Genomic DNA, 26004 nt, shown 5'->3' with positions numbered 1-26004 from the left:
CGCGCGCTGTCTCGGTCTGTGCGCTGTCATGTTTCATTTTGGTACTTTGGGGGCGGGGCATGCTTAGACCGCCCCTTCTTTCTGATTGGCTTTGAAAAGAAAAAAGAAAAATACAACTTCAAGTAGGTTGTAAAAAAAAAAAGGCAGATGAAGTGAAACTATAGCAATGCTTTTCTTTCCACTCTCTCATGCACACCACACAGATACTCATGTTATGAGAAGTATATTGTTTCAAAAATATTAACATTAATTGTTGATATTTTAAACATCTTTCAGATTACATTGCTCGAATTCAAAAACCACTTTACTACACAAATATTAGGCCCAATGTGCAGGATTATTCTATTAGTGTTAGTTATTTTTATGTTTTATCATATCTTAGCTTATTTTTATGTTTTATCATATCTTAGCCTATTTTTATATGGTCTTATTATATTTATATTTCAGTTTTTATTGTATTTTATTTTATTTTATAGTTTTTCATATTGTAGTTTATTTTTATGTTTGATTATATCTTATCTTATTTCATATTATTTTTGGACTTTTACCTGATGTGTATTTTAATTATTTTTAATCCATTTATTTGATCATCTAGTGTTTCCTCAAAGAGCCCTCTGGATCTCCACGTCCAGAGGGTTCCTGTGATTGGCTATTGTCATTGTGTTGTTATTATTATTATTGTTGTTGTTGTTTGTTTATTTTTATGTACATGTTTGACTGTCTTCATGGGGTGTGGGTGTTATTTCTCATTTTGTTTTTAACTATGTAAAGCACTTTGAGCTGCATTTTAAATGTATGAAAAGTGCTTTATAAATAAAAATGTATTATTATTATTTTTAGTAATAGTACCCTTACAATCACTCCAAAGCAGTTCAATAACTTACCTCTTTTTCAGCCAACATTTTTTTATCCACTTCTTCCTCCGTAAATCTTGATACATATTGACGATGACCCGCCCTGCTATACTTCTGATTGCTCAAAGCCAATCAGAAAGAAGGCGCCGCGCGCGCGCACAAAGGCACCACGCGCGCGCAAAAGGGTGTCGCGCGCACGCACGAAGTGGAGAATCAGCGCGCGATAACAGTTTTTACGCGCTTGGATTTTTGGTACTAATGTGACGCCATACACCGGCTTCCTCCCACCTCCAAAGACATGCACCTGGGGGAGATAGGTTGATTGGCAACACTAAATTGGCCCTAGTGTGTGAATGTGAGTGGGAATGTTGTCTGTCTATCTGTGTTGGCCCTGTGATGAGGTGGCGACTTGTCCAGGAAGTACCCCGCCTTCCGCCCGAGTGCAGCTGCGATAGGCTCCGCGACCCCAAAAAGGGAAAAGCGGTAAAAAAAAAATGGATGGATGGATGGTCGACTCTTAAGAGCCAGATCTTTCACGAACGACCCAGCTCTAGTCTGTGACGTCAATTTTCAGCGTCCCGTGTTGAATCAAGTAAAGATGAATACTAGTTTATTAGGATAATATGACTTTGCTGCCATGACCGGCATTATTATCAGGTTAGCGAATGACCGCCGACTATACTGGAGTGGAAGCTACAGTAATTTGGAATTGTCAAAAGTGTATTTTTAACAAGGTAAGATGCATAGTTATTTTCTTTTACGCGCGCCTGGATTGCCAAAAACACCACAGTACATAATTATAAATAATGAGGTATTATCTAATGTGTGTAACATTTGTAGTTAAAATGAACGATTATCAAAAATTTTGAGTATTCTCATACGCGATTCAAATAGTTAATGGAATGACAGGTTAAGTAGAGCAGGGTAGTCCTTGACGTCATCAGAGGGCGCCACTACTTGAAAGGAGGCGGTGTCAGGGCGCTGCCGTCTATTTGCGACCTGAATTTCTTCTAAAACTGGTATTTATACAATACTGCCTCCTAAATTATATTTATTCCAGTATTTTCAAAATAGAGAGGGACCTACAGCTAATTGGATGGACAGTTTAGTTAATGAGCGACGAGTCATGTTTATTTGGCTAGCACTCGCTAGCCGGAGCTAGTCCATGTATGCTTTCGAAATGAAAGGAAATCATGTATTTATTTATATTTTTAATTTTAATCGTAAGCTTATCTGGTTGTTAGTTTGTACGTATGATGGCTATATTGTGAAACTATGCTCTAATATAGTTGTATGTTTTTTTTGCTCACCCTATTTGTACATTTGACCATTTAACCACTTTCAAATGTTGGAAATAATCGGTGTTGTTGTGTAGGTATGTATACACTACTCTCAATAAATAAGGACTATTTCGTTTAAATTTCAGATTGAGCCTAAATGCCCTATAACCCTTTACAAGTGAATTATATAAAAAAAAAAAACGTAACTAGAGATGTCCGAAAATGGCTTTTTTGCCGATATTCCGATACTGTCCAACTCTTAATTACCGATTCCAATATCAACCGATACTGATATATACAGTCGTGGAATTAACACATTATTATGCCTAATTTTGTTGTGATGCCCTGCTGGATGCATTAAACAATGTAAAAAGGTTTTCCAAAATAAATCAACTCAAGCTATGGAAAAAAATGCCAACATGGCACTGCCATATTTATTATTGAAGTCACAAAGTGCAGCGGGGGGTGTATATTGTAGCATCCCGGAAGAGTTAGTACTGCAAGGGGTTCTGGGTATTTGTTCTGTTGTGTTTATGTTGTGTTACGGTGCGGATGTTCTCCCGAAATGTGTTTGTCATTCTTGTTCGGTGTGGGTTCACAGTGTGGCGCATATTTGTAACAGTGTTAAAGTTGTTTATACGGCCATACTCAGTGTGATCTGTATGGCTGTTGACCAAGTATGACTTGCATTCACTTGTGTGTGTGAAAAGCCGTAGATATTATGTGACTGGGCCGGCACTCAAAAGGCAGTTCCTTTAAGGCACGCCCCCAATTCTTGTTGTCTGGGTGGAAATCGGTAGAAATTCGGGAGAATGGTTGCCCCGGGAGATTTTCGGGAGGGGCACTGAAATTCGGGAGCCTCCCTGGAAAATTGGGAGGGTTGGCAAGTATGACTGGGAGACGCAACTGCTCTGTACTTCTCGCTACGTCCGTGTATCACTCCGTACAGCGGCGTTTTAAAAAGTCATAGATTTTACTTTTTGAAACCGATACCGATAATTCCCGATATTACATTTTAAAGCATTTATCTGCCGATATTATCGGACATCTCTAAACTTAACTATTCAGTATGTTTTGCACAACTTGCTGTTTTCTGACAAGGAGCTGAACGGTATTAGTTTACAATGCAATTGCTCAAGATTAGAGATGTCCGATAATATCGGCCGATAAATGCTTTAAAATGTAATATCGGAAATTATCTGTATCGTTTTTTTTTATTATCGGTATCAGGTTTTTATTTATTTATTTTTTTTTATTTATTTTTTTATTAAATCAACATAAAAAACCCAAGATACACTTAAAGGCCTACTGAAATGAATTTTTTTTATTTAAACGGGGATAGCAGATCTATTCTATGTGTCATACTTGATCATTTCGCGATATTGCCATATTTTTGCTGAAAGGATTTAGTATAGAACAACGACGATAAAGATTGCAACTTTTGGTATCTGATAAAAAAAAGGCTTGCACCTACCGGAAGTAGCGTGACGTAGTCAGTTGAACATATACGCAAAGTTCCCTATTGTTTACAATGATGGCCGCATGAAGTGAGAGAGATTCGGACCGAGAAAGCGACAATTTCCCCATTAATTTGAGCGAGGATGAAAGATTTGTGGATGAGTAAAGTGCAAGTGAAGGACTAGTGGGGAGTTGAAGCTATTCAGATAGGGAAGATGCTGTGAGAGCCGGGGGTGACCTGATATTCAGCTGGGAATGACTACAACAGTAAATAAACACAAGACATATATATACTCTATTAGCCACAACACAACCAGGCTTATATTTAATATGCCACAAATTAATCCTGCATAAAAACACCTGCGTGTTTGTTATGCTAGCTCCTAGCTCCTCTGCTAGCTCCTAGCTCCATAGAACACGCCAATACAATTCAAACACCTGATCAACACACACAATCACTCAGCCCAAAAGACCGTTTACCTAACCCAAGGTTCATAAAGCTTATATATTTTTAAAAAGTTACGTACGTGACGCGCACATACGGTCAAGTTATCGAATGTTTAGCAGCCAAGGCTGCATACTCACGGTACCTGATATTCAGCTGGGAATGACTACAACAGTAAATAAACACAAGACATATATATACTCTATTAGCCACAACACAACCAGGCTTATATTTAATATGCCACAAATTAATCCTGCATAATAACACCTGCGTGTTTGTTATGCTAGCTCCTAGCTCCTCTGCTAGCTCCTAGCTCCATAGAACACGCCAATACAATTCAAACACCCGATCAACACACACAATCACTCAGCCCAAAAGACCGTTCACCTAACCCAAGGTTCATAAAGCTTATATATTTTTAAAAAGTTACGTACGTGACGCGCACTTACGGTACGGTACGTGTTATGCTAGCTCCTAGCTCCTCTGCTAGCTCCTAGCTCCATAGAACACGCCAATACAATTCAAACACATGATCAACACACACAATCACTCAGCCCAAAAGACCGTTCACCTAACCCAAGGTTCATAAAGCTTATATATTTTAAAAAAGTTACGTACATACGCAAAAAAAAGCCAAAGCTGCATACTCACAGTAGCACGTCTGCGTCTTTGTCATCCAAATCAAAGTAATCCTGGTAAGAGTCTGTGTTGTCCCAGTTCTCTACAGGCGTCTGTGTATCCAAATCAAAAGTCCTCCTGGTTAGAGTCTCTGTTATCCGAGTTCTTCCATCTTGACTGCATCTTTCGGGAATGTAAACAAAGAAGCGCCGGCTGTGTACTGTTGTGGCTGACTACGTTCGAAAAATACGTCCATTTCGCACCGACAACTTTCTTCTTTGCTTGCTTGGCTTCCTTCTCCATAATGCAATGAACATGATTGAAACAGATTCACGAACACAGATGTCCAGAATACTGTGGAATTATGAAATGAAAACAGAGCGTTTTCGTATCGGCTTCAATGTGGAAGGCATACCCGTGTTCGTCGGGCTACGTCACGCGCATACGTCATCCTCAGAGGCGTTTCGAACCGGAAGTTTAGCGGCAAATTTAAAATGTCACTTTATAAGTTAACCCGGCCGTATTGGCATGTGTTATAATGTTAAGATTTCATCATTGATATATAAACTATCAGACTGCGTGGTCGGTAGTAGTGGGTTTCAGTAGGCCTTTAATTAGTGCACCAACCCAAAAAACCTCATTCCCCCATTTACACTCATTCACACTCATTCACACAAAAGGGTTGTTTCTTTCCGTTATTAATATTCTGGTTCTTACATTATATATCAATATATATAAATACAGTCTACAAGGGATACAGTCTGTAAGCACAGATGATTGTGCGTGCTGCTGGTCCACTAATAGTACTAACCTTTAACAGTTAAGTTTACTCATTTTCATTAATTACTAGTTTCTATGTAACTGTTTTTATATTGTTTTACTTTCTTTTTTTATTCAAGAAAATGTTTTTAATTTATTCATCTTATTTATTTTTTTTAATTTTTTTTTAAAAGGACCTTATCTTCACCATACCTGGTTGTCCAAATTAGGCATAATAATGTGTTAATTCCCCGACTGTATATATCGGTATTGGTTTATATCGGTATCGGTTGATATCGGTATCTGTAATTAAAGAGTTGGACAATATCGGAATATCGGATATCGGCAAAAAGCCATTATCGGACATCCCTACTCAAGATGCAAGAACAGACAAAGAAAAATTAGTTTGAAAAACATGTTTTTGTGCTTGCATCAATCTGGGGGAAGATGTCCCATTTTGTCTAATGATGAAGTTATTTCCCCTGTCTTGTCAGCGGAACAGTGGCTGCTGGGATGCCAAAGAAGTTCCAGGGTGAGAACTCCAAGGCGGTCACAGCCAGAGCCCGCAAGGCGGAGGCCAAGGCAGTTGCTGACGCCCGCAAGAAGCAGGAGGAAGATGATGCCCTGTGGCAGGAAACTGACAAACATGTACTCAAAAAAGAGCAGAGAAAGGTAGGCACCGTCTATCAATTGTTCTATCTTAGCTTCAATGCAATTCCATGGATCAGCTGTACTTAATAATGAACTACAAAACCCAAAACCAGTGAAGTTGGCGTGTTGTGTAAATGGTAAATAAAAACAGAATACAATGATTTGCAAATCCTTTTCAACTTATATTCAATTGAATAGACTGCAAAGACAACATATTTAATGTTCGAACTGAGAAACAAAATTTTTTTTTGCAAATGATCATTAACTTGGAATTTAATGGTAGCAACACATTGCAAAAAAGTTGGCACAGGGGCATTTTTACCACGGTCTTAAATCGCCTTTCTTTTTAACAACACCCAGTAAACTGGTTCAATCCCCACATTCTACCATCCTAGTCACGTCCGTTGTGTCCTTGAGCAAGACACTTCACCCTTGCTCCTGATGGGTCCTGGTTAGCGCCTTGCATGGCAGCTCCCGCCATCAGTGTGTGAATGTGTGTGTGAATGGGTGAATGTGGAAAATAGTGTCAAAGCGCTTTGAGTTCCTTAAAAAGGTAGACAAGCGCTATACAAGTACAACCCATTTACCATTTACCATGTGGTGATATCCTTTACACACTGATGTCGGTTTTTGATGCAGTACCACCAGATTCTCTGAACTTTTTAATGATGTTACGGACCGTAGATGGTGAAATCCCTAAATTTCTTGCAATAGCTTGTTGAGAAATGTTGTTCTTAAACGCATATGTTCACAAAGTGGTGACCCTCGCCCCATCCTTGTTTGTGAATGACTGAGCATTTCATGGAAGCTGCTTTTATACCCAATCATGGCACCCACCTGTTCCCAATTAGCCTGTTCACCTGTGGGATGTTCCAAATAAGTGTTTGATGAGCATTCCTCAGTCTTTTTTGCCACATGTGCCAGCTTTTTTGAAACATGTTGCAGGCATTAAATTCCAAATGAGCTAATATTTGCAAAATTTAACAGTTTAATTTAACACAGTTCGAAGGTTAAGTGTCTTGTCTTTGCAGTCTATTCAATTGAATATAAGTTAAAAAAGGATTTGCGAATCATTGTATTCTGTTTTTATTTAGGATTTACACAACGTGCCAACTTCACTGGTTTTGGGTTTTGTATAAACATCTCAACATTTCATGAGAAATAAATAAAATGGAGAGACTTGCAGAGCACTTAAAGCTGAAAAGAGCCCCAGTAACACGGCTTTAAGTGTCTGACCCAATCCGCCTTTTTACTTGATTGTGTTTAATGCAGAGTAGTGAATTATAAATGATGTGTGGAAATACATTGGAACATAAATTTCTTGAACAGGATTTGTACACCGAAAATAGTTTTTTTTAGTCCACAGCGAATCTGTCCTTCTTTCCAAGCTGGTTTGTTGGCTTTTTGGACCCATGTTGAGCTAGCAAAATAGACAAAAGTAGGTAAATGGGGGAAATAAACACACGTTGCAGCACTGACTAGGACTGACAGTGACTAGCGCAGACCTGGGCAATTGTTTTGACTCTGGGGCCACATTGAGAGAAAATAATGTGCCATTTGCCCAGGTCTGGACTAGCGTGTGCTTCCTGTGCAGCAAGTGACGTGTAAGGCTGCGCCTCCTCAACATTACTGCGCCCCGCTTTTTGCTTGCAGGTGTTATAGAAATGAATGACTGAATGAAGCATTTATACCCAGAGACCTGATTCGCACATGGAGGCAAATTTAGCTCGATCTATAAGTTTGTCATTTGAAAAGTTTGCAAATTCAGGGTCTCGTAAATCGGTTCACTCATGATCCGTGCAATGCTGCTTTTTTAGTAGTTTTGTATGTTTCTGTTTGAGTTTCTGTTCTTGTCAGCTGTTCCTTCCCTCGAACCACATTGCCCAATACTTTACATAGTGTCTGTATTGTGTAAATGGTAAAATAAACCACTTTTCAAGAAGCAGGACCAGTGAGTTAGAAGTCTTCTACCTTTTCAAGGACGACAAGGAGAAGAGGAGGATGGAGATGTTAGAAAGAAAGAAGGAAACTCAGCGACTTCTGGATGAGGAGAATGCCAGAATTAAAGGCAAAGCCCAGAAGGAGGGCGCAAGTACAGGTGGAAAAGTGACTCGAGCCCAGATTGAGGAGTCCATTCATAATGTGCCGCAGCCTCGGGAGCTTAAACCACAAGGTAAGCACCAAGACGACGACGTTATTAAAGTCAGAGATGATACACACTTTAATAACCAAACAATTTCAAATGATGACTTCCAGAGAAGAGCCATCTAGAGACTCCGCTGGAAGAAAATGTGAACAGAATTGTCTTAGAGGAAGGAACGGCAGAAGCAAGAACGATAGAGGATGCCATTGCAGTGCTCAGGTACCAATCATTCCCTCCAATGTTTTATTGATCAGTGGATGTAAACAGCATGAAAGATTACTGCAAAATTGTAATTTTATTAATAACTTCAATAATCGTCTAGATAATAGCTTTAAAATGTTCAAGTTTACTACCTCTGTCACATAGTAAAAATAACACGTTTGTATGACAACATATTAGGGGTGTGGGAAAAAATCGATTCGAATTCAAATCGTGATTCTCACGTTGTACGATTCAGTATCGATTCTCATTTTTCAAAAATCAATTTTTTAAAATATTTTTTTAATTGATTTTATTTATTTTTATTTTTATTTTTATTAATCAATCCAACAAAATAATACAAAGCAATACCATAACAATGCAGTCCAATTCCAAAACCAAACCCGACCCAGCAACACTCAGAACTGCAATAAACAGAGCAATTGAGAGGAGACACAAACACGACACAGAACAATCCAAAAGTAGTGAAACAAAAATTAATATTATCACAACAGTATCAATATTAGTAACACTTTCAACATAGCAGTGATTAAAAATCCCTCATTGACATTATCATTAGACATTTATAAAAAAAAAAAGAACAATAGGGTCACAGTGGCTTACACTTGCATCACATCTCATAAGCTTGACAACACACTGTGTCCAATATTTTCATAAAGATAAAATAAGTCATATTTTTGGTTCATTTAATAGTTAAAACAAATTTACATTATTGCAATCAGTTGATAAAACATTGTCCTTTACAATTATAAAAGCTTTTTACAAAAATCTACTACTCTGCTTGCATGTCAGCAGACTGGGGTAGATCCTGCTGAAATCCTATGTATTGAATGAATAGAGAATTGTTTTAAATCGTAAAAATATCGTTTTTGAATCGAGAATCGCGTTGAATCGAAAAAAATCGATTTATAATCGAATCGTGACCTCAAGAATCGATATTGAATCGAATCGTGGGACACCCAAAGATTCGCAGCCCTACAACATATTTTTCAGGTCCAAACTTAATGGCTTTATTTGTCAGTTCAAACAGATTGAGTTCACTCTCAGTTCAACTGAGTCATTTGTACGATTGTGTACCAACATGCGTCACAGCAAGCCTTTTCACATTCCTCTCTTCTTCAATTGGTCAGCGGTGGCGGCAAGAGTGTAAACAGGAAGAAGGTGGGTGTAGTGAATGAAATAGCACTGAAACACAACCCAAAAATAGTTGCTTGTTGATAATGTGAATAATGGAAAAGACAGTCTAGCAAGCAAGAGTACAACAGGAACTAGACAAGCATGCTGAAAAGATGTGCTGCTTGAGCATGAATGAAGATCTACACAATCACCAGTTTAGGGTCTTACCTAATAAGTTAATTTGTCAGTTGGAGTGTATCGAGAGTGGATTGCTTTTATACCACAAGGGAACCGAGCTAACATTCTTTCGAATTGTGCCGAGATCACTGCTGTACAAAATGAAGTGTTGCCAAACCCCTCTGTCCTATTTTCTCTCTGTAGTTACCCGCTATCCATGCATTTTTTAGTAACAAGACGAACACAGTAGACCACGACTTAAAGTGATCCTTGAAATACCAGTGATTCTCAAACTATGCTATGCTATGCCAAAGAATCACTTAATCAAATATTGTAATGATGTGAATCGAGCCGTTATCAAAGGTTTATTAGACAGAACGGAAGTCGTTACAATCCGACTACTTTAGGCCATAGTCGACGCCAAAATAAACAATTAAGACACAAACAGAACCATCTTACGCCATCATTTCTATCACTCAAACCAACTCTATTTTAGTATTATTTAAGTACAATGTTTATTTACCTTTTATGTGCAATTAATTTTATTTGATTCATTATTTAAGTACAGTGTTTTATTTTTTCTGTATTCAAACACAGTGTTACTGTTCCGTGTGTAATGTTACAGTGGCCAAAAATGCTAAATATACTTGTTAAATAAAACATCTGCCATGTTTTTAATGAATACTTAGCCCTACTAAGTTACTGTATTTTAATGTTGGTCGTTATGTTGGTACTTGATAAGCCCATTTTTTCTAAGGTGGTACTGTATTTTTCGGACCATAAGTCGCAGTTTTTTTCATAGTTTGGCCGGGGGTGCGACTTATACTCAGGAGCGACTTATGTGTGAAATTATTAACACATAACCGTAAAATATCAAATAATATTATTTAGCTCATTCACGTAAGAGACTAGACGTATAAGATTTAATCGGATTTAGCGATTAGGAGTGACAGATTGTTTGGTAAACGTATAGTATGTTCTATATGTTATAGTTATTTGAATGACTCTTACCATAATATGTTACGTTAACATATCAGGCACGTTCTCAGTTGGTTATTTATGCGTCATATAACGTACACTTATTCAGCCTGTTGTTCACTATTCTTTATTTATTTTAAATTGCCTTTCAAATGTCTATTCTTGGTGTTGGGTTTTATCAAATAAATTTCACCAAAAAATGCGACTTATACTCCAGTGGGACTTATATATGTTTTTTTCCTTCTTTATTATGCATTTTCGGCCGGTGCGACTTATACTCCGGAGCGACTTATACTCCGGAGCGACTTATACCCCGAAAAATACGGTACTTGGTTTAAGAACCACTGCTTTAGACGTTTTGTAGACTTGGTTGGTTTTTGGCATCTTATTTGTCCAGCTTCCATACTCGTTTGTACACACTTTACAAGAAATGGATTGACGGCAAACTCCGTAGCTTGCTAGCTTTGGTTTCTGAGAGTCTTATTTTGTTAGCACAGGCAGGATGGCGCTGCACTTTTATTTTGGCAACAGGAGCTGTGCGGTCTGTCTTTAGACTTTTGACAGCAGATACCGGGGCAGAGTCTGTTAAAATAAAAAGTGTTTCTCGCCTTCCTGCCTGTAGTTTTTTCTTAATACTGAACTCACAGCAGCCAGCTTCATCTCACAAGATCCTCGGGTGCCGTGAGCGTCAATCAAGTGGCGAAAGTGACGTCATAGTGAAGATTGATGATCGCTAATTTTTACGTCTATTTTTTTAATGCCTGGCTGGCGAGCAAATGACACACCCTCCATGATCGACCGGTAGCTTGCTGTCGACCTAATGGGCACTCCTGCTGTAGACATTTTGTAAACCTCAACGGAATGCTGTATCTCATATTGTTGACTCAAGCGATTGACTATGTATGTGTACATTGACTTAAAGCATGCACTTTTCATTTGAAAGAAGAACACTGTAGACCGGGATTCTTTCATAGAAATAACCCCATATGGGTCTCAAATTTAATGTCAACACAAGCGGGCGACCAAGGGTTACCCCTTAATGTAATTGAATGTGGTGCTTCACCACAGCTTTTTCATGACCACCACACCTTGAAAATAAGGTTGTTGTTTTTTTTAAACAAATTAAAGTAATATAATGTTTTGTAGTCCCCAGAAGAAATGACACAAAGTTCAACGCTATATTTAACTTTTATTATTAGTCTTATAATAACAAATGGTACCGTTCCAACAGGTTTGACCTCCGTGCAAACACTTTCGTCTTTGTGCATCCGCGCTTCCCCGTAAACACAACAGCACATCCTCATTCTCCGCCAATCACCTTTCCCGCACAAACGTGTGTTCGCAAACATGGGAAAAACTGACCTCAAATCCAAAACACACAAATATTAACCATTACCCGACCAGCACACCAGCTGGTCGTTACAGTATGAATTTATATATATATATATATATAGCCTATTATTTGCGCACTATTGACAAGTGATGTACCGAAAAAATACTTTGAGTACTGAAAAACATGCTGCCGAACCCGAATGTAAACAAAACGCACACCATTATCTGGAGCGTTGTCTGCAATGTTGACGTAATTTTAATACATCACAGATATACCCACGGACAGCCATCTACAAAATGTGCAAATATTAAGAGGACAGCGGCGGCTTTTGCGGAGAGAAAGTCCAACTTGAGCAACAACGCGAAGCAAGTGTGACGCCAAGCTCACTGCAGCTTGCTTCTTTCATCAGGCACATTGATCTCTAAACAGGACTACATTCTATAATAACACCAGAAGAAGATGCTAGATTTGTTGCTAGTTGTTTTTAATGAAAAACTCTAAGTCTCAGTCTAGACGCTTGAACAAATCCCAACAAAGTACACTGTACAATAAGCAGCAAAAAATTTAAATACGGCAAATTGATAACATATATGCTATACTAATTAGTAATAACAGATTTGTTTTTAAATGTATGTATACATTTTTTAGCCTTTTTAAACAAAAAATATTATTGAGCCTTTTTAAACAAAAAATATAATTGCAAATTAGTTGATGGTGACCACTCCCATAAACATGCCCCCACTGCCACAGGTATCCTGGCAGTCTAGGTGAAACCCTGATGTAGATCGTCTTAAAGTGGGCAGTTTTTAATATTTAAGAAGGAGCATTGTGGACAGGGACTTGATGTGTGTTGGTATTTTGTAGACTGTCAACATAACATGTTTTCAGCGAAAGCAGGCGACTACCGTAATTTCCGGACTATAAGCCGCACCTGACTATAAGCCGCACCAGCTAAATTTAGGGGAAAATACAGATTGCTCCATATATAAGCCGCACCCCACTATAAGCCACAGGGTTTTGATGTGTAATTAGCGTAGTATATAGGGGTTCCTGCTACCACGGAGGGGATTGTCGGGACAGAGATGACTGTTTGGGAACGCAAAGCGTCCCATTTATTAACAATAAATCTTTCAATCATTCAATCAAACTTTCACATCTTTGACATGGCGAACAGCATTCGTGCAGAGTACAAATAATACAACGGTGCAAAGTAATACAAAGTGCTCGCCTGTATGTTATCAAAATAACCAGCCTACCGGTATATGAAAAGTCAGTCTTTAATCATTGTGTCATCGTCTTCCTCCTGCGTACTAAAACCACCGAAATCCTCTTCGTCGGTGTCGGAGAAGAACAGGCCGTAAATAAGCCGCACCGTTGTATAAGCCGCAGGGACCAGAACGAGGGGAAAAAGTAGCGGCTTATAGTCCGGAAATTACGGTATGTATGTTGATGTCAACTTAAGGTGGACATTGGTTAGTACCAGGAAAAACACGCTGCAAACTTGATGAGTTTGTTGATATTTTGTAGACTGTCGACATAATTGGGACGTTTTTTCAGGGAAATAACACGTGTAGGTCTCAATTTTCTGTCAACACAGGCTGTTGACTACGTATGTCAACGTAGATTTAGAGCATGCACTTCTTAGTCACAAGAAAAATGCGGTGGACCAGGACTTGATAAGTTTATTGATATACTGTACAGTGTTTCCCATAAACTGCCAAGATACCTGTGGCGGTGGGGGCGTGGCTATGGGCGTGGTCACCATGACATCGAGTAATTTGCATAATTTACTACAATGATATGATTTTCTCTAAAAAGGCTCAAAAAATGTATAATTACTAATTAATAATAACAGTTTTGTTTTAAACGTCCATCCATCCATCCATTTTACAATATAATTACAACACTTTATGTACATATTTATATACAGATTTGAACAATAAGTTATTCACTGAAATATATTTATTAATTGTGGTTATTATAAAAAATATATCTTATAAAATATAAAAGCTAAAATGTCTCATAAAGCTTTGCCCCTTTAATTAGTGCATACTAAATAATTTAACTTTAGCCTACTACTACAACCATATTATTTACCAGCAACATAAAGTGAAACAGAGGCAGAGGTGTCCTGCCACAGTCAGTAACAAATAAACAGAAAACCGTAGTGTTGGTAGATCGACACAGAGCTTCATCAAACTTCTGATCCACTGAACAAAGAGCTCCAAAAATCTTGAACTTTAGACTGCCATCAGTTTTACTCCCTACACTTAACCATGTGTTTCCTACTGCCTGCAGACTTTGCACCCTTTGTTATATACACATGTTGTGTTTCTAATATAAATACATTTAATAAAGTCAAATACAAATAAGGCAACAAGAGAAGTATCCTACACTTCTCTTTTGTAAAGTAAATCTGAACAGCCGATATGGGCATCTACATCAACTATATGATTTGCCTGAGAAGCTGGAGAGGACAAAAAAAAAAAAAATGTTTTTAATTTTTTTTTTAAATTTTTTTTTATTTTTTTTTTTAAATTTGTGGCGGATGTAATTCTTTCGTGGCGGGCCGCCACAAATAAATGAATGTGTGGGAAACACTGCTGTAGCCTTTTCATGAAGAACAAGGTGTACTGGGACTTGATGACTATGTTTATATACTGTCGACGTAAACAGAACATTTTTTCATAGAAATAACCCCAATTTGGTCTCAAATTTTATGTCAACACAAACGGGGGAACATGTGTCAATGTCGACTCAAAGTGGGCAGTTTTTAGTGTTAAGAAGAAACTTGGTGGACTGCGACTTGATGAGGTTGTTGATATTTTGTAGCCTGTCGCCATAAAGGGGACATTTTTTTAAACTCCCTTGGGTCTTATAAAAATTCTCGACACAATCGGGGGCGACTGTGTATGTTGACGTTAACTTAAAAGTGGACATTGTTTAGTAATAGAAAAAACATGGTGCACAGGGACTTGATGAGTTTGTTGGTATTTTGTAGACTGTCGACATAAAGGGGACCTTTTTTCATGGCAATAACTCCCTCTGGTCTCAATTTTTTGTCAATACAAGCGATTGACTACATATGTTGATGTCTTCTTTGACAATGCACTTCTTAGTCACAAGAAAAATGCGGTGAACCAGTACTTGACGAGCTTGTCGATATACTGCAGACATTTTGTCGACCGAAACAAAATGCTGTGTCTCAAATTTTTGTTGACTCAAGCGGTCGACTATGCTTGTGTATGTCGACTTTAAAGCGTTCACTTTTCATTTGAAAGAAGAACAAGGTGGGACGGGACTAGATGACCTTGTCGATATACTGTCGACATAAACGGAACATTCTTTCTTAGAAATAACCCCATTTGGGTCTCAAATTTTGTCACCACAAGCGGGCGACCATGTTTGTTAACATCAACTTAAAGTGGGCAGTTTTTATTATTTAGGAATAAACATGGTGTACTAAGATTTGAGGAGTTTATTCTTTTGTAGCCTGTTGACATAAATGGGACGGGATTTAACCACCTTGGGTCTAAAAATTTTTGGCAACACAAGTGGTCGACTATGTATGTTTTTCTTTTAAACATTTGTTTATTGAACTTTTTGACACACTCTTAACCGAAATATAATACAGTACAAATCAAATGTTCTTTTTTACCCGCACCCGAAAAAAAAAAATCAGTCAAATAAGCACAGGAAAATATTGATATAAAGCCACAGACAACTACCCTTCTTAATGCCCACAACATGGTGCAGCAGTACACAAAAGCAAACAAAAGGCTCATCAATCATCCACAATTCCACCACGTCTCAATTGGGGCCAAACTGGGGATCTCCTTTACATATTTTAAGAAAGCACCCCATACTTCTTGACATTTTACAGAACTATTTAATGTCAGCCTAATTTTCTCCAATTTAAAGAAATAAAGAATATCTCTGATCCAGTGGGTGTGGCAGGGAAGGGCTGCAGCCTTCCAATTAATCACAATAATTATTCTAGCGAACAAAGTGGTGAATGCCATCAGATTTTTGGGGGATTTGCTGAGAGAAGATGACAGAGGGGCTACATCGAATAGTCCACTTAGCAGGGATCCTCAACCTTTTTTCCACCAAGGACTAGTTTAATGTATGCAGTATTTTCACGGACTGGCTTTCCACGTGTGGCAGAAAAAAACAGCAAAAAAAGAGCATGAAAAATCAACTCATCATAACGCTTAAGTCGTGGGAGCCCTGGGCGTGTTTCTTTGCGAAAAGAGATGGTCCCCGGCACGTTGATGGCATATACTATATACCAGTGTTTCTTAACCATAGCCCATTGTTGGGCTGCGAGCACCCCCTAGAATGTAATATATCTGTTTTTCAGCTGTGGTCCGTATAGGCCACAGCGGTACTTAGTTGTAATACACTTTTCCACCACTTGTGGCAGTAATGACAATATAAAACAAACAAAAGAAGTCTGGCGCAAATGTCGTAGAGAAATATCTTAAGCGCAAACAATATGACTAAAGTGGTGAAGATGTATTTTCATTGGCAATTTAATTTTATTGACAGTTTAGTTAAGAAAAATATTTATTATTAATTTAACTTATTTATTTTTGCACAACATAATACATATTGTATTTGTAAACAAATGTATTGTTTGATTAGTACTTATTTTCTAATCAGCCGGACCTGAACCCAAGGTTCATTTGTTAAATTAATAATAATCTTTGTGATTGACACATGCTTTTATATCAATTGACAAGGTAGTAAACTGTAATTATGTTAGAAATATGTTTGTAATAAAATCAAGAATAAGATTACTCATTCAGTGTTAATATTTGAGTGGTCCCCAGGCCTCTCTGGAGAGGAAAAGTTGGGCACCGAGGTCAAAAAGGTTAAGAACCCTTGCTATATACAATGACCCTGCTAGGAACTGCAGATGGAAATTAGCCACAGGCTAAAATTTGGCACGTTAACATTTTATATGTACATTAATGTTAGGGGTGAACGGATCAAAAAACTCACAGTTCGGATCGTTTCTCGGATCAGAGTCACGGATCAGATCATTTTTCGGATCAGCCAAAAAAAAAAAAAGACAAGACAAACAGAAGTTTTGTCTTTTTGTTTATTAACACTTTTAAATTATTAAATTAAAATATATAAAATCAACTTAAAGTGCACAAGGCATAATATCTTATTTTTAACATAATTAATGAAAAACAGTGCAACATAAAAAGGCATTTCTCCTTTCTTTAAACCTGGACCAATGATCATTAATAAAGAACAACTTAAAGTGCAACATAAGAAGGCACATCATCTTCCTTGAAACATAGGTAGTGAAATAAAGCCTGACATCTGGAGTGATGCTGCTGTCTTCCACACTTGGAGCCATGGATTGTAGAATCCTTGTTTTCAGTGGCAGGATCATTGACACAGATGGTGACGTTTTAGTGCTCCGTAGAGATGTAACAGTTTTGAGGGGTTTAAGCACCTAGAGGACCTCCTCTGCCACTCTCTCTGTCTTTGACATTTGTCTTCAGGGTCTTGTGAGTCAATGCAGAGTATATAGCTGCCTGCTGCTCCAACATATCATAAGTGGAGATACACTTTGTTTGGACTTCATGTATGAGCTTATGAGTAGGCAGCTTTAGCATTTCTTACTTTGTCTTAAGCACATGAGCAGCCGTTGTGCTTGGATGGAAGTAGGAAACCACCTTCCTGATCCTACCAAGGAGACGCTCCATTCTATTGACTGAGATTCCCTTCTGTAATACCAAATTCACTACATGTGCAAAGCACCCTATCTGTGGTCCCAGTCCTGCCTCATTCACTGCATTTATTTGATTTTTGGCATTATCAGTTGTGACTGGGATATTAATACTGGGCCTCTTTATCTTCCATTCCTCCACTACTTGTGTCAGTACGTGCGCAAGGTGACTCTCGTGGAGGGGGCGTGTCTTCTCATCTCCCAGTCTGCTGTGATTAAGTGAGCCCTTATCGTCACATTGTTTCCCTGGATGTGCACCCGTCTGTCGTGAGCGCAACAGATGATGCTCGGGATAGTTCATCCACAACTTTTTTTCTTCTCCTGCTCATAAAGATCTGGCACAATCTTATCGCTGAAGTGGGTGCGTGACGGGATGTTGTAACATGGCTCAAGCACTTTCAGCATGTGTTTAAAAACCTCGTTTTGCACAAGCGAATATGGCCTCATGTCTGCACCTATAAACACACCGATTAAATGGCGCGGGGATCCTCCGCTACTCCGCTCGCCATGACCACGCTGTGTGTGGACTGAACATGCGAACAACTTTTTTTTTTTTTTTTCATATATCAAACCGTGGATCAAGTGTGTGCCGAACCTAAGATATTGATCCGAACAAATCACGGATCAATGTTGATCCGTTGCACCACTAATTAATGTGCATTGTCCCACCATGTACTATAACAAATGGTGACTTCCTATCAGGATTGTAATAATCATCTATAAACAAGCTATTGGTATGTTTAGTAGGAAAGGCGAAAGTTAAGTCGTAGAAAATGCGGTAGTTTAAAAATTACCGTATTTTCCGTACTAAAAGGCGCACCAGATTATAAAGCGGAGCGGATTATAAGGCGCACCTTCAATGAATGGCCTATTTTAAAACTTTGTTCATATATAAGGCGCACCGCATTATAAGGCGCATAGAATAGACGCTACAGTAGAGGCTGGGGTTACGTTATGCATCCTGTAGTTGCGAGACCTGTTGTGGCTCAATATTGGTCTATATATAAGGCGCACCGGATTATAAGGCGCACTGTCAGCTTTTGAGAAAATTTGAGGTTTTTAGGTGCGCCTTATAGTGCGGAAAATACGGTACTTAATGTTTCTGTGCGACCCGGTAGCAAATGCGTCACGGACCGTTACCGTTCCCCGAGACCGGTGGTTGGGGACCACTGACTTAGAAGATTTGGTTCAATACATTCCCCAATTACCAAAGACACATTATTAAAAATGATGTCCAATAACTGCACAGGGATGGGCAGAGCCAAAACATACTGTATGTATTAAGTTAGCTGGAGACTGTTGGCACCAACTACCGACTATGTATGTTGACGTCAACTTAAAGTTGACACTTTTTCGTAACAAGAAAAATGCTGTAGACCAGGACTTGATGAGTTTGTTTATATACTGTAGACATGAACAGATTTGTATTCATAGAAATGACGCCTTTCTGTCTCAAATTTTTGGAGTCCACAATGCATGTCTGCGTGTACTCGATGACTGTACGAGTACACCCTTCAGACTGGCGTGGCCACAAAGCATGTTTGATGTTCCAATGCTCCTGTCTTTCAGCGTGGTGCCTGAGGACCTGGACCGCCACCCTGAGCGCAGGTTGAAAGCCGCTTTCACTGCCTACGAGGAAGCCAACATGCCTCGATTAAAGATGGAAAACCCCAACATGAGATTGTCTCAGCTGAAACAGCAGCTGAAGAAAGAGTGGACAAAGGCTCCCGAAAACCCCCTGAATCAAAAGTTTGCCGTTTACAACTCCAAGTGAAGGCACCACCTTACACCTAGATTCTATTGAAAACTGTCTCTCGCACATTGGAGTCCTCATTCATCCTAAATTGTGTTGCTACAGGGAACAACATAATAATTGTTTCTTCTAGAGGACTCTGCTCTCTAACGGGGCATGTCTTCATCTGACACGCTAAATGATGTCATTGTTGGACACAGTTGGATTTCAGATGTTTCCATACTAACTTATTAAATTTCGGCATGCGACGAGATTTCCCTATTCTAAGTTCTTCATTCAGTTTAAAGCTGAGGTCAATTTGTTCTAAGCATATTTCAGACACACGGTCATTCTTGAGTTCTTGACCATGTGTCAGAGTGGCTGAATTTAGCTTATCTCCTCCAACAGACTGTGTGGCCATTAGTGATTAGTTTGCCGTGATTTTTTGTTTTATTCTTATTGTCCTTAGAAATTAGGAGACAAGTGGGAGGGGACATTTGAGGTGCTGTGGACACCCTGCCTTAGCTACCAATGATTTAATCTCTCATTAAATGGAATGCGTAATGGTGCAAGTTAACTTGATTGAAAAATCGTATTCTTTTCATGTTCCCTTTGCAGCCAACCTTTAATATATATATTTAATTGAAATGTTTTTTTTTTCCTGTATGTGTTTTATTTAATCTGTTCCACGACAGTGTTGCTGCTGCTCACATTTTTATTATTTTTTTTGTTTTTCTACAGCACAGCAACATTTACTCAAGACTGCTGAGGCAGCAGACTTTCAGGCTTTGTTGCTTTGCTTCATGCCAAGTGGTTGACAGTGAGTACTGCTAAGCTGGCTAAAGACATTGTTAGACAAAGAAAATGGTTGAATTTATGTTATAAACTTAATGAGAACCTTCATAGGTAAGCTTAACAAAGTTACATTGACGTATTACTGTTTTTTCAGTGGGCACCTTCGATGTTGGGCCAATTTACTTACCATTTTTCAAATAATCTCCCAACAGAACAATAAAATAACGTTTTTTTTTACAGAATACAATATTATTGCGAGCATTTTAGCAATGCCCATGTATTGTTCTGTCAGCAGATTATTATGCTTATTTCAAGTTAAATTGTTTTTATCCAAAAAACAATAATATTATCCATCCATTTTCTACCGCTTGTCCCTTTCGGGGTCTTCCTTGTTTATTTCAGATATTTTTGTTTTCCATACATTCATTTATTTATGTTGGACAGCCACCAATAGACTTGCCGCTATTTGTTAAACCCCTTGCTCATAACCACATTATAACTGTCTGTGAATGGAGCTTGCGTGGCTGATCTGGCTGGCCCTTTACGTGCACCTCCAAAAAATTATAGCTTCGCATCACCGGTGACCGGTCGTTTTTTTTCGTACATAATTTCAGGGTTTTCATGTTCGACCTCGACTCGTTTAGGGGTCGCACAGCCCCGAAAGGGATAAGCGGTAGAAAATGGATGGATGGATGGAGTTCCAGATCTAACAGCAATTTTGATGTCGCTTCAGTCGCCATTGTTTACTACAACTACTACACACAGGAAGCTAATAGCTAGCAAACAAGAGTTATTGCTCACTCAGGAAAACACTGCCGTCAAGGCGCCGTCAGGGGGATGCAAGTTACGTGATGCATGAGCGTATTTCAGCCTTTACTCTGTGCAGTAGATGGTATCGTAACTCTGCTTCTCAACATGCGCCTAGTTTGCCAGAGAATAAGAAGACATAGCAGGAGGGATCAGTGTTGCTAACTTAGCACTATATTTGGCAAGCATTCAGCACTCATAAAAGTTCATTTGCTTTTCATGTTTTTAGTTGTTATTGTCTTTTGTCAAAAGGAAACAAAATGAAAACATCTGGTGTCACAGTTTTATTCAGGGATTTATTTATGCTCCAACATTTTTTAGTTATTTTCAAGACATCTGAAGAGGCCTTGTTCTCACTGCCCTGATTTATTCAAAGCCGATTTAACATTGGACACTTTGGTGCAGCCGTGCTCTTGTGTCGGAGCAGATAAGAGGCCTTTTGAACCGCGGAGCATCAATGACAAAGCGCAACTGATCTTTTATTTGCCCCGTTTTACATTGAAAGCAAGCGGGTCCTCTGTGGGGATCAGTGGATCCAGTCCTGGCCGATATCTGTGATCTTGTTCTTCCACTGTCTGATGTGTCACGCCGTTGTTTGCATCCTAACCTGTCGCCTGCTCCCTCCCACTGCCACCTATTTGCATGACCAGGCCAGCTGCCAATCCCCCCAACCCCCCACTCCCTTTTCTTTTCTTCAGACTGAATTCTAATCACTACTTTCAAAGGAGATATCCAAAGTACCTTTTATCAAGTCTGCAGACAGGAGGAGGAAGCACCCACTCCCTCGCCTCTTCTTGGCACTCTGCTTCTGGAGTACCTCCAAGCGGGAACCTTCTTCTACAACTCTGGAGGAAAAGAACAAATAGACGGTAAGGATCACCTGTGGATTTTTCATTTTGATGGGTTATGATATTTCAAAAACTGAACTATAAATACAGATATATCCTCAGTTGTGAAATTTGGATTTTATTGCAACTATTTAAAGCCAGGATATACTTTTTTAATATGAATTTATTTGCAAGGTGACTATTTTTCTTTATTTTGAGGTCTGTCAAAGTTAATTAAAAATATGTTCTATAATAAATCATTCTATATTTTGATTTTTTTCTAATAAAGTAAACTGATGTACCTGTACAATTATTATGTCAGCCTTCTTTGATTTCTGTGTTTAATGTACAAACAAAATTAAAGGGGTCACATCTGCTTATGTCAAAATGTGTTAACACCCTGCTCGGTAAGATGAGTGCCTTAAATAAAGGTTTGCTACACATTTATTATTTGCACTTTACAAAAGCCTACTTTTAACGGTTTCACTTTTTTTTTCCAATTTCGGTTTTGCTTCAGGAAATAAATTATGTATTACTTTTATTTATTCAAAACAGTGCTTCTCAAATAGTGGAACAAGTATACAATAAGTAGGGATATGCGAAACGATACTGAAATATCGATACCAGGTCTTTATGCTCTAATAACGTTTCTTAAATCCAAATATCGGATGCTTTAGTTCAGAGGTGTCCAAACTTATATATATATATTTAAATGCGAAAAACAGATTAAAGACAGCACTTTGTGTCAGCTCTGTATTATAGGTGACTAAGTACCGTAATTTCCGGACTATAAGCCGCACCTGACTATAAGCCGCACCAGCTAAATTTAGGGGAAAATACAGATTGCTCCATATATAAGCCGCACCCGACTATAAGCCGCAGGGTTTTGATGTGTAATTACCGTAGTATATAGGGGTTCCTGCTACCACGGAGGGGATTGTCGGGACAGAGATGACTGTTTGGGAACGCAAAGCGTCCCATTTATTAACAATAAATCTTTCAATCATTCAATCAAACTTTCACATCTTTGACATGGCGAACAGCATTCGTGCAGAGTACAAATAATACAACGGTGCAAAGTAATACAAAGTGCTCGCCTGTACGTTATCAAAATAACCAGCCTACCGGTATATGAAAAGTCAGTCTTTAATCATTGTGTCATCGTCTTCCTCCTGCTTACTAAAACCACCGAAATCCTCTTCGTCGTTGTCGGAGAAGAACAGGCCGTAAATAAGCCGCACCCTTGTATAAGCCGCAGGGACCACAACGAGGGGAAAAAGTAGCGGCTTATAGTCCGGAAATTACGGTATATTATTGTTAGAAGGTTTTAGCCCTTTCTCATTACATACCAAGTTTTTGTCCTCTTTTTTTCTTTCATTTTTACTGTTATTTTCCAATGTAAGAATAGAATAAAAATAATACTAATAATATGATTGTGTAACTGCATAAACTAGTGTGTCAAAAATGTTGTCTATACAACAATATTAATGTTCAGTCACACATTTAAGTGGTTATTATGGTCGTTGTAATATTTCAAATTAATTTGTATTAACTACCTAAACTTTGTTTAAATATTTGTATTTTTGTATTGAGAAAAATTATAATATTTTAGATCAGGGGTTTGTAAACTTTTTCCACCAAGGACCGCATCCTAAAGTCAAAGTATGTGAGGGCCATTTTGATATTTTATTATTTTTCTAAAAATGCTATTAACGGATATATATTTAAAGACAAAACGTGTCATAGGTGACTAAGTACCGTAATTTCCGGACTATAAGCCGCACCTGACTATAAGCCGCACCAGCTAAATTTAGGGGAAAATACAGATTGCTCCATATATAAGCCGCACCCGACTATAAGCCGCAGGGTTTTGATGTGTAATTAGCGTAGTATATAGGGGTTCCTGCTACCACGGAGGGGATTGTCGGGACAGAGATGACTGTTTGGGAACGCAAAGCGTCCCATTTATTAACAATAAATCTTTCAATCATTCAATCAAACTTTCACATCTTTGACACGGCGAACAGCATTTGTGCAGAGTACAAATAATACAACGGTGCAAAGTAATACAAAGTGCTCGCCTGTACGTCATCAAAATAAGCAGCCTACCGGTATATGAAAAGTCAGTCTTTAATCATTGTGTCATCGTCTTCCTCCTGCGTACTAAAACCACCGAAATCGTCTTCGTCGGTGTCGGAGAAGAACAGGCCGTAAATAAGCCGCACCCTTGTATAAGCCGCAGGGACCAGAACGAGGGGAAAAAGTAGCGGCTTATAGTCCGGAAATTACGGTATATTAGTATGATTATCCATCCATCCATCCATCCATTTTCTACCGCTTGTCCCTCTCGATTACTTTAAAAATGTCAGCTTTTCTCATTACATTCCCATTTAATGCCCTTTTTTCTTACATTTTTACTGTTGTCTTTTTAGATAAATATATTATTGTTTGCAAACACACAACTTTTTTAATTTTGGCAGACATATTAGGTATAGTTTCACAAAGTATTGGACCGGTATCGCAGTCTAGATTTACTCAGTATCGGATGGGAAAGAAAATCAGTGGTATCACAGGTTACGAACGATAAGGTGTTGTGGGGGCGTGAGAAAACATTACTCAAGTCTTCAGCTCGGTGGTATGTTGGTGCTGGTGCCAGCAACTGAAAAAAGAGTGGTTTGTACAGATAAATAAATACACAAATAATATCAGATTCTCTATAGTTTTCAATTTGTAGGGGCAGGGAGGGTGAAAAAAAAATGTCCACAAAGGGGTCATGACCAAAAAGCGGTGTTTGAAGCATGATACTGCATGACACTGATAAAGTGTGTTCCATGGTTTTACACGCACTCCACTGGCATTGCTAATATTTGTGAAGAACTGGATTAATCTAAATTTTAAAATGTGATACATCTGATTTTAAAAATTAATCGTTGAAGAGCACTAATATATATTGCCTACAGTTATTAAAAACTATAATATAAATATAAAGTTTATAACTATAGATCAAAATATGATATAAATAAAGTTTATAATAACTATAGATCAATTTATATCCTGTCAATTATTTATTTTAAATCTGATTAATCACACTTTGAAATGTAGGTTAATCATGATTGATCTCAGATTATTACACGCCCGCATGAATTAAATCAACTTTAAAAAGACCCCAATATTTGGACACAAATGCAATTTTGTTGTCATAATGTCATACAGGAACATTTTTTCAAATGTTTTATTTCAATGCTCGTCATTTACTGCTCGAAATTTGGTATGAGTTTTATCAGGGTGTATTTTGGAGTGAATTTTGCCAGTGAGCACACTATTCAGTCGACTCACTCAATTTTAGGAATATGAATAAATATATTAATATAATTTTTGTGTATTATTCATATATATATATGTATGTATATATATATATATATATATATATATATATATATATATATATATATATATATATATATATATATATATATATATAATTTTTTTTTATTTCAGATTTTTGTTCTTAATCTGTCATTTTAGATCCCATTTGTAGCGTATTAAAAAAGGCTCATTGTGGAGTTTGTGTGAAGAGTTCTTAGGAAAAATGTGCCTGTTGGATGACCTGTGTTTTGACCTTTTTGATTTTAACTCAAAAACAAATGAAACATGGACATTTGATATGATTTTTTTGCATGCTGTGATGGGTTGAAGGCGCTACTAGAATGGGAAAAAAAAAAACATGTGCTATTGTGTTTCAGCTGTGCAGGGATGCCATGAGGTTGATTTTGGTTAAACCCACCAATGCCACCCGCCGCCTGGACAGCACAGGTCAGTTGTTCCGTGATGGCGACCGTGAGCGTTGCTCTTCAAGAGGTCCGTCGCCCCCGACCAAAAGTCCAGAGAGGGTGCATGAAAGATACTCGGGAAGCCTCATGGAAGCGACGTCGCCAACGCAGGAGACAAGTCTGTGCTGTGCTCCTTCAGCACCCCATGAAACATCCAATGGCGTCATTCCGTCCCCAAAGGTTTGTGGTGAGATGATGTCCCAGCTGCAGACTGACAACATGACCATATCACA

General features: G+C 38.3%; 2 protein-coding genes across 5 annotated transcripts in view; both read left to right on the top strand.

The window, feature by feature from the left end:
* The first annotated feature begins 1750 nt into the window (after positions 1–1750).
* Positions 1751–20089, top strand: LOC133635187 (coiled-coil domain-containing protein 124-like). The gene is made up of 5 exons (XM_062028073.1): positions 1751–1873; positions 5909–6086; positions 8046–8238; positions 8322–8427; positions 19350–20089. Exons 2-5 carry the CDS (start codon positions 5928–5930, stop codon positions 19552–19554), a joined length of 663 nt encoding a protein of 220 aa, XP_061884057.1. The 5' UTR covers positions 1751–1873; positions 5909–5927; the 3' UTR covers positions 19555–20089.
* A 152-nt stretch (positions 20090–20241) lies between these two features.
* Positions 20242–26004, top strand: part of LOC133635185 (small conductance calcium-activated potassium channel protein 3-like) — a 27792-nt gene continuing 22029 nt past the window's right edge. For 2 of the 4 annotated variants that reach the window (XM_062028069.1, XM_062028072.1), the window contains exons 1-2: positions 20242–21983; positions 25693–26004. The exon at positions 25693–26004 is cut by the window's right edge and continues 697 nt beyond it. In XM_062028069.1, coding sequence (XP_061884053.1) covers positions 21757–21983; positions 25693–26004 — 539 coding nt within the window. In that variant the 5' untranslated portion in view covers positions 20242–21756. Of the gene's footprint in view, positions 21984–25684 lie in introns of all 4 variants that reach the window. The other 2 variants (XM_062028070.1, XM_062028071.1) reach the window with 2 other exon arrangements.

Source organism: Entelurus aequoreus, linkage group LG19 (genome assembly GCF_033978785.1).
Source record: "Entelurus aequoreus isolate RoL-2023_Sb linkage group LG19, RoL_Eaeq_v1.1, whole genome shotgun sequence".
Lineage (NCBI taxonomy): Eukaryota > Metazoa > Chordata > Actinopteri > Syngnathiformes > Syngnathidae > Entelurus > Entelurus aequoreus.
The sequence above is the reverse complement of the archived record's forward strand: the minus strand, read 5'-3'. Positions and strand labels throughout refer to the sequence as shown.